This window comes from Vicugna pacos, chromosome 10 (assembly GCF_048564905.1).
Source record: "Vicugna pacos chromosome 10, VicPac4, whole genome shotgun sequence".
NCBI classification, from domain to species: domain Eukaryota; kingdom Metazoa; phylum Chordata; class Mammalia; order Artiodactyla; family Camelidae; genus Vicugna; species Vicugna pacos.
Window position 1 is genome coordinate 68,103,007 of NC_132996.1, and position 8,769 is coordinate 68,111,775.

At 61.1% G+C, this 8,769-nt stretch overlaps 1 protein-coding gene across 1 annotated transcript; it reads left to right on the plus strand.

Moving 5' to 3' along the window:
- The first annotated feature begins 723 nt into the window (after positions 1-723).
- SLC22A12 (solute carrier family 22 member 12) lies at positions 724-8,432 on the plus strand. Its single transcript, XM_072970859.1, is given in 14 exon segments — positions 724-1,125; positions 1,833-1,872; positions 1,875-1,935; positions 2,470-2,624; positions 2,701-2,789; positions 2,791-2,846; positions 5,536-5,636; positions 5,800-5,875; positions 5,877-5,936; positions 6,595-6,743; positions 6,746-6,808; positions 7,295-7,403; positions 7,639-7,815; positions 8,369-8,432. Coding segments are annotated over 14 exon segments (1,602 nt in total).
- Positions 8,433-8,769: the final 337 nt, after the last annotated feature.

Consider the following 8,769-nt stretch of genomic DNA (forward strand, 5'->3'; position numbering starts at 1 on the left):
AAGGCCCGGGGCTCGACGACGTGGGCTGGGAGGCGGGGGGCGCCTACTGGCGACTCAGGCCACACACACAGATTTCCTCACAGCGCGTGGGGTGTCGCTCAGGCTCACAGCAGCCCCGATCAGGAGGACCCCCTGGCCAGGCTTCTCCTGGGGCAGCCCTGGGCACCAGAGGGGGCAGGGGTTCAGAGGGGCACAGCAGCCCCACCTCCTGTGTCCTGGGCAGAGCCAAGGACCCCCTACAGCCACCGAAGCTGCGGCCTTCCAGCCCACGCAGGGCAGGAGCTGCTGTTCCTTTGAGTGTGTGCCTCCCCCAGGGCCGGGTTAAACTTTGACTGAGGAAATGCTCACTAACCCCATGCCAGTATCACCTGGTCACAGCAATTCCAGCCTGCATGACTTCAGCCTCCTCTTTCCCCACTTCCTCAATTCAGCTTCTCCCACAGGTCCAGGAGCAGCTGCATCTCTGAGGAGATGCTGGTGGCTTCAGGGTCACACCTCACAGACTAAGGTCCCAGACAAAGCCAGTCTGAGTGACAGTGGCTGAGCAGGCGCCCATGATCCATGGGCCACGTATGCAGAGCAGGCAGCCGCTGCCATGCTCCAGGCGGCCGGGCCGGGGGAGCCGGTGCTCCCGGGAGGGAGGCAAGCCCTTCGTGTTAACCCTTTTGCCCTGGGCTGGCTTTTGTGATGTGGCCACCTCCACTGGCCCCCTGGACGGGCTCCATGGCCTTTTCTGAACTCCTGGACTGTGTGGGCAGCCTGGGCAGAGTCTGGGTTCTCCAGACAGTGGCCCTGGTGGTCCCCATCATGTGGCTGACCACTCAGAACATGCGGGAGAACTTCTCGGCTGCCGTGCCCAGCCACGGCTGCTGGGTGCTCCTTGTGGACAACAGCACTGCCCAGGCCAGCATCCCTGGGGCCCTGTGCCCCGAAGCCCTCCTGGCCATCTCCACCCCACCAGGCCCCAACCATGGGCTCCACCAGTGTCGCCGCTTCTGCCACCCACAGTGGCAGCTCCTGGACCCCAATGTCATGGCCACCAACTGGAGCGAGGCTGCCACCGAGCCGTGCGTGGACGGCTGGGTCTATGACCGCAGCACCTTCACGTCCACCATCATGGCCAAGGTAAGGGCCTCCCTGGACACCCTCCCCAAATCCTGGCACCTTAGAGGCCAAAGTCACAGCTCACAATCAGCTGGACTCAAAACAGCCCAGTCCTGGGAGGGACCTGATGCCACTGGCCTCTACACTCACAGTGGCTTCCAGCTCCTCCCCGGCCACATGGCCCTGCAGGATTTGGTGGCAGGAATGAGCCTGCAGACAGACACTGGCCCGCCGCTTGTGGAAGAGCGGGCGGCACTGAGAGCGAGTGCCCGTCTGCTGTGACTCACTTAAGCTCTCTCCCCGCACTGGGAGCCCAGGTCCCCCGCTGGGCTCAGGGGGACTCTGGGGAGATTCACTGGGTTCCCAGAGGCAGCATCTGGCAAATGTGGGTGAGCAGGAGACATGGCCCACCCTAGCAAGCGGGAAGGGGCCTGTTTATGGACCAGGAGGGAAGTGAGCTCGGGAAAGTGGGGAGGAGGTGCCAGCGTGGGGTGGCTGCCACAGAGGAACTGAAACAAAAGAGGCAGATGAGGCCCAAGGAGACTTGCCCTTGGACATGTGGGCAATAGGGAGCCATAGAGGGGCTTAGGCAAGAAGTGATAACCCTAGAGGTCACCAGGCTGCCCCCTACCCTCAACTCCCTAGGGCCTTCCCATCTGGCTCTTCTGCCCCCTCCCACCTGGGCTCTCCCTGCCTTCCGAGCTCAGATCCTCCTCCTCTCCCACCAGTGGGACCTGGTGTGTGACTCTCAGGCCCTGAAGCCCATGGCCCATCCATCTACCTGGCTGGGATCCTGGTGGGAGCTGCCGTGTGTGGCCAAGCCTCTGACAGGTAAGACAGGTCCAGGCAGGCTCCCTTTTCCTTTGCTGCCCCTTTGCTCCCTGACTGGCCCTGAACTGGCCTCTCAGAGCCGGTTCTGGGGAGAAAACTCCACCTGAAGTGGAAATACCTGCTTGTGGGTCTCGCTCCTGACACCCTCTGGCTGTGCTGCTGAGCCAGGCTCAGCCCCTCTCTGGGGGCCAGTTTCTCCCAGGCTCCTCTAGGGCTGTGAAGGCGTTGCTCTTACCACACATTTGATGCTACATGCTCAGCCACATGCCTGCCTTCAGCTGCTGCTTGAATGTCCCTGCTGACAGGGAGTGAGCTCCCTGTCAAGGGCCTTCACATCTGCCTGGGCCACAGGGGCACTGCCTGTGCTCATGAGCCCTCCGCGGATGGAGAATGTGGGTCTGGTCCTGGATGTCGCTTTAGCATCCCTCTGTGCAGCAGGCAAGCATAGGGTGGGCTCCGGCGGTCCAGACCCCTGTGGCCAGTGCTGTGGCTCACCACAGACCTGGCCGCCTTCCCTGTGTGCATGTGTTGCAGGTTTGGGCGCAGGCTGGTGCTGACCTGGAGCTACATTCAGATGGCCGTGTCGGGCACTGCAGCTGCCTTTGCCCCCACCTTCCCCATGTACTGCCTGTTTCGCTTCCTGGTGGCCTTTGTCGTGTTGGGTGTCATGATGAACACTGGCATTCTCTGTAGGTGCCCTGACCCCAGGCCATGCAGGGGAGGCTCGTGCCGGCTCCCAGACTGACCCATAGGGTCTCCTTGCAGTGATGGAGTGGACGTCAGTGCAAACCCTGGGCTTCAGCTGCGGCCAGGTCCTGATGGCTGCAGTGGCCTATGGTGTGGTGTGCGTGACTGGCACTGCTGCAGCTGGCTGTCTCCACCCCCTTCTTCCTCTGCTTTGTGTATTCCTGGTGGGTGCTGCCCCACCCCCCTCCTCCTCCAAGGAGACCCTGCCCACCCTCCACCCTGGGTGCAGAGAGCTGGGGCGCAGGAGGCCAGGGGAGCATGCCGGAGGGGAGCCACAGGAGCCTGGCCCAGCCCCAGCTCACCCACTCCAACCCAGGGCTCAAGTGCCCAGGATGCTTCTTCACCTGCTCCTCCCAAGAGTCTCCTCCTCCCTTACTCATGCTGCTCCCTCCCTCTTCCTTCCCATCACCTCTTGGCCCCTCCTTCCCCCACCTGTCCTTGCCTGCCTCAGCCAGTGTGCCTCCAGGCCCCTCCTCTGTGCCAGGCACAGAAGCACTAGACCAGGTGGAAGATGGGATGCAAAGATACCACACACACACACACACACACACACACACACACACACACCACTCCCAGAACACAGCTGCAGTCGGCCTTACACACTGACATTATTGCTAGAGGACAGGGACCACGACCCAACCATCCGATAGGTCCTCTGTTCCCCTACACAGGGCTGACGCATATGGGAGGTTAGGAAATGTCTGTGCTGTCCTGAAATAAACCAGGCATGGCCCTTGCCAAGCTCGTGGCATGTAGCAGGTGCACAATAAATATTTGTTGGAGGAATGGGTAAATATATAGACAGACAGACAGACAGACAGATGAATGAATGGATGGGTGGGTAAATGGACAGATGGATGGATGAATGGATAGGTAGGTAGGTAAATGAATGAGTGGGTGGATGGATGGATGGAAGGACGGAAGGACGGCCCTTAAGGGCAGAACTGAGCCTGGCTCATTCACATATAAGCCCGGCGCTTGGTAGTCACTTGGCCATTGCAGCCACCATAGAAAGGACCACAGCAGAGGACCAGTGGGGAACGGGGCACCTACACCCACACTACGAGGAAGGCTGACTCCACAGATCTCTCCCAGCCCAACAGCTTGGAGCAGAAAAGCTCTTAAAATGGAACCTTTAGCAACTAATTTGCAGTCACTCTCCAGAACAAGAGTCAGTCACGTCGCACACAGTGGCTCCGAGAGGAGGCGCTCATGCCTGACATGTGGCCTTCTGGGATGGCAGATTGACCCCTATCCCAAGAGGGTGGAGGGCAAAGGTCAGTGATGCAGATTTCAGGGCAACCCTCCTGGCTCTCTGATGCTGACGCTGGTCCGTGGGGCTGAACTCACTTTCCTTGGCAGATGTGCCCACACAGGTGCCATGTGCCCACGTGCATTCATTACTTCACTACTTCATTACTTCAACAAATTGTTACTGAGCTCCACCGCAGGCAGGGCACTGGCTGGTGCCAGGGGTGACAGTGGGGAGCAGAACAGACAGGGCCGCTGCCCACGTGGCACTCACAGGAAATCCCACACATCACAGCATAACAAACCATGCCTAGGATTCGACGAATCAGTGGCAGGGGCGGGGCATCTGAGATGGGACCCTTCAGCTCCCGCTGGCTTTTCTGCTTCTCTTCCGAAATAATTTCTCTTCATGAGAAGTATCTGCATGTGCCGCCCCCAGTTCCTCCCTCCCAGTCTCTTCCAACCCACTCCAACGACCCTGTCACCGTCGCTCTGCTCCCACTTTGCTCAGTCCCTGCAGCACAGAGATGGGCACCAATGCTCCCTACCCAGTGACCTCACCTGTGTCCATGGCTCTCCCTCCACAAGCTGGAGACCCTCAAAGCCCCTCCTCAGTCCTTCTGTTGGTCTCCAATGACCAGTGTGAAGTCTCCATTACTGGTGTCTCAGCATCACAAACGTAATGTCTCCTTACAAACATCACATCCCCTGCTCCTCCCCAGGGCCTCCCCAGCATTGCCAGTAGCCCCCCTCCATCCAGCACGCAGTGGAGTCAGAGTCACCCTGACAGCTCCCTCTCCCTCACGGTCCCTGTACCCCAGGTCCAACTGGTCACATGGGCTGGTCGACTCTATCTCTAACGTACGCTTGAATCCCCCCCACCTGCTCTGCAAACCCGGAAGGACCTCAGGGCCCCAGTGGGTGTGGAGCAGGTGGCCCCACCCTGGCCACTGCTCACAAGGGAAAGCATATCTCGCTGGGGACAAGAGCCAGTGTCGAGAGGTGGGCGCTGAAGGGGCTTGGTGGCCTGGGCTGGATGGTGCAGGGGGTCTGGGCTTGATGTTGGGGGCCGTGGGAGCCAGGTTAGTGCCAGGGGCTGAGTCCTGCCATGGAGAAGGGGCGCTGGGATACGTAGGGCCGATGGGCATCCAGGAGGCGGTAACTGTCACCCACCCTGCTGGACGGGGAGGGCAGATGAGCTTGCAGAGCTGCGATCCTATAGCCGTCTCAGGGCGTCCGCGCTGCACACAGGCCCGCCCAGGCTCGGTTCCCACATGAGGCAGGGGAAGGGCCACGGGGTCAGGAGACAGGAAGGGAAGGACAGGGACCCCCAGCCCCAGCTCAAGAGAGGGTAGAGGAAGGAGACAGAAAGGGTGGCCTGCTGGGGAAGGAGGGTGACTGAGAAAGCCTGGCCCCACACCCACAGTGCCCTCTGCTGCCCCCCCCTCCACTGACCTGAAGCCACCCTGAGCCTGTGGGTGCCGGGGAGGCCACCCCTCCCTTTGGGCAGAAGGGGACAGAAGGGCAGTGAGGCTCATGCAGGCCAGGTCCTGGGGCCACAGGCAGTCACCCTTCCCCATTCCCTCCCCTCCCCTGTCGCAGGTGGCTGGGGGAGTCAGCACGATGGCTCATCATAATGGGCAGGCTGGAGCTGGGCCTGCAGGAGCTGCGGAGGGTGGCTGTCATCAACAGGAAGAGGGCAGCAGGGCCTCACTGACCCTCGAGGTGAGGTGGGGCTGGGCCTTCCCCCAGGGCTAGACTGTCAGTCCCTCTCCCTGCCCTGCACAGGACCCCTGGGAGACAGAGAGCCCTGGCCCCCCAGGATAAGGGTCGTCAGGAGGGGGGCTGGGCCAGTGCCCCCAGTGCTAACGGAGCCCCCCACCCCCCAGGTCTTGCTCTCAGCCATGCAGGAGGAGCTGAGTGTGGGCCAGGCTTCTGCCAGGGGGCGCTCTGCTCCGCACGCCTGGACTGGGCCTCCGGACCTGCGTCTCCGCCCAGTGCTGGTAGATGCCCCTTCAACGCCCACCCTGCCCGGGCCCTAGCCTCCACCTCTGGCCACCAGCAGCCAGGGAACCTGGAATCAGGGCTCAGGCAGGCAGCCAGCCAGGGGGCACAGGCACCTCCCCTCTCTCAGTCAGGCTCAGGTGGGTTCAGGTCGGGGAGAATCAACAGAAGAGATGAATAAGGAGGACTCATGACCAAGGCGCTGAGAGAGCTGCCGAGCCCAGTAGACAGAGGAGGCAGTCAAAGAATTCAATGATAGAAAGGCACACCCACCCCAGTTTGGAATGCCCAGGGAGGAGGGAGAGGTACTGTCAGAGCCCAGAAACCAGGGCCACCGGGACCGCAAATGAAGGGCCTGCTCAGTAGAAGCTAGAGCCGTGGAGGCAACACAGCCACCGCCCAACACGGCACCCAGAGAGAGGGAGGGAGATATACCCCAGCTTCTCCCTTGGTCCCACCTCTAGCCTCTCACCAGTGCTTCCCATTGGCCAAACCTAATAAGGAGTGCCATTGGGAAGGGGACCTGGGAAATGTAGTCCTCAGAGACCACCCTCCACCGAGGAGATCCAGCAGGAGGAGAATGAAAACAGGTCTGAGAGCAAACCAGCCGCCCACTCCTCAGCCTGACTCCACCTGCCACCCACCCCCGACCCCCAGGTTTGCCTTTGGGTTTGCCTTCTTCGGCCTGGCCCTGGCCCTGCAGGCCCCAGGCGGCAACATCTTCCTGCTCCAGGTTCTCATCAGGGTCGTTGATATTCCGGCCAAGACCGGCGCCGTGTGGCTGCTGAGCAGCCTGGGCCACAGGCCCATACGGCGGCATCCCTGGTGCTAGCCGGGCCCCGCATCCTGGCCAAGACACTGGTGCCCCCCGGTGAGCGGGTGGGCCTGGGTGTGCATGGCTGTGGCCAAAGCCTTTCTACCTGGGGGGAGCTTAAGCCACAAACATGGACCCTTTGTCCTCCTTGTCAGAGGGTACTGAGCTAGAGCAGGGCCCAGTTAGGAAGGAGGCTGCCAGGGTGTCTAAGAGATGGTGGTGGCCCACACCAGGAGCAGGAGGAGCATCGTGAAAAATTGTGGAGACAAAATAAGAACTCAGTGATGGGTTGCAGGGAGGGTGGGAGGGCAGAGACATGGAGGGGGTCGAGGAGGAGTCCCAGGGTCTGGCTCTGGGTGTCTGGGTGCGGGGCAGAGTTGGGGCAAGGAATGTGGCCATAAGGTCACTTAGGACACAGTGCATGTGTGGGATCTGGGGACACCCAAGTGGAGGTGACTTGCAGACATTGGGAAGGTCAGGGAGAGCCCGCATTTGACCCTGGAGCCCCCACCAACAACCTGCTAATCCTGTCTCTATCTACAGATATGGGGGCCCTGCCTTCAGCCCTTACCATACTGGGGCTCGGTGGGGTGGGGGCCGCCTTCCACTGCATCACCATCTATACTGGCGAGCTCTTCCCCACCATGCTCAGGTGAGGCCCAAGGAGGGGGACATCGTGGCTGGGAGGGTGCAGAGGGGAGGCCTTCACCTGGACCAGATGTTCGTGCCCCGAATTTCTCTTTCATATGGTCTCAGGGCTGCCCAGGTGTGGCCCAGCCCAGCCTGACCCACTGTCCCTCCCTGGGCCAAGTAGGGCTGGGCCAGAATGAGAAGTCAAAGCCATAGTCAGGCAGTATGGCCCCTCACAAGTGCATCTATGCCGGCAGGATGACCATGGCAGGCCTGGGCCAGATGGCGGCCCAAGGGGGAGCCATCCTGGGGCCTCTGGCCTGGCTGCTAGGCGCACATTGCGCCTCACTGCCCCTGCTGGTGTATGGGGCAGGGGCAGTGCTGATAACCCAGAGCCTGCCGCTGCCTGACACCATCCAAGATGTACGGAGTCAGTGAGTAGACCCAGCCCGAGAACCATCCCCACCACCCTCCAGAGAACCCTGGAACAGGGCGGGTCTGGCCACCTGCCCCTGCTGCTGGGCAGAGGGTGAAGCAAAGGCCCTGAGAGGGATAGGATTGGGGCAGAGTCACACAGCACATCTTTGGGAGAGCGGAGACCAAGGACTGGGTGTCCTGGCTGACAGTGTGGACCCTGTCCCCTGCCCTCCATTCCACCATTTGAGACCCAAATGGCCCAGCTACCCCCAGCTCCACCTCGAAAGAGGTCAAAGGAAGAGAGTGTGTTGCGCTTTGCAAAGGGGAGAGCTGAGGGTGTGGTGGCTGTGTTGGAGGTCCTCACAGGTCCCAGACTCTACTGCTAGAGCCCCTAAATGTCTATGAAGGCTGTCACTTCCCACCCGTCCCCCATCACGTGCTCAGGAGCTCAGTCCTGGCCCCCGAGAGCAGGGCAGCAATGTCTCCTGAGTGCTCAGGTTGGACACAGGTCAGGAGTGAGGGGTGACTTGCACCCACGAGACGTAACCCAACCATGCCTTTCCTGAACAGGGCGGTAAAGAAGGCAACACACAGTGCCCAGGGGCATCCTGTCCTAAAATCCATACGGTTTTAGGCCTCCTGGGAAGCCTGCGATGGGATGGTGGGAAGAGCCTCTTCTCTGCAGAAGGAGAGCAAAGGCATCGATTTCTGGAGGGCCTGGGGGCTGCCCCATCAGCCAAGCCCAACCTCTCCCTGCTTAAGGAGCTGCCTTCAACACAGAAGGGGGCAAAGGGTGGTGTGACTGGCAGGAGGCTGCCTAGGCCACCAGCACCCGACCTTCCCTCAAGGCTGCAAAGAGGATGGGAGGCCGGGTCATAGAAGGGGCAGGACTCAACCCTGTGCTCCCCTCACTGCCTCTGAGCTCAGAGTCTGAGCATCCCCTGTGCTCAAAACCTCCCCACACTCCAGCC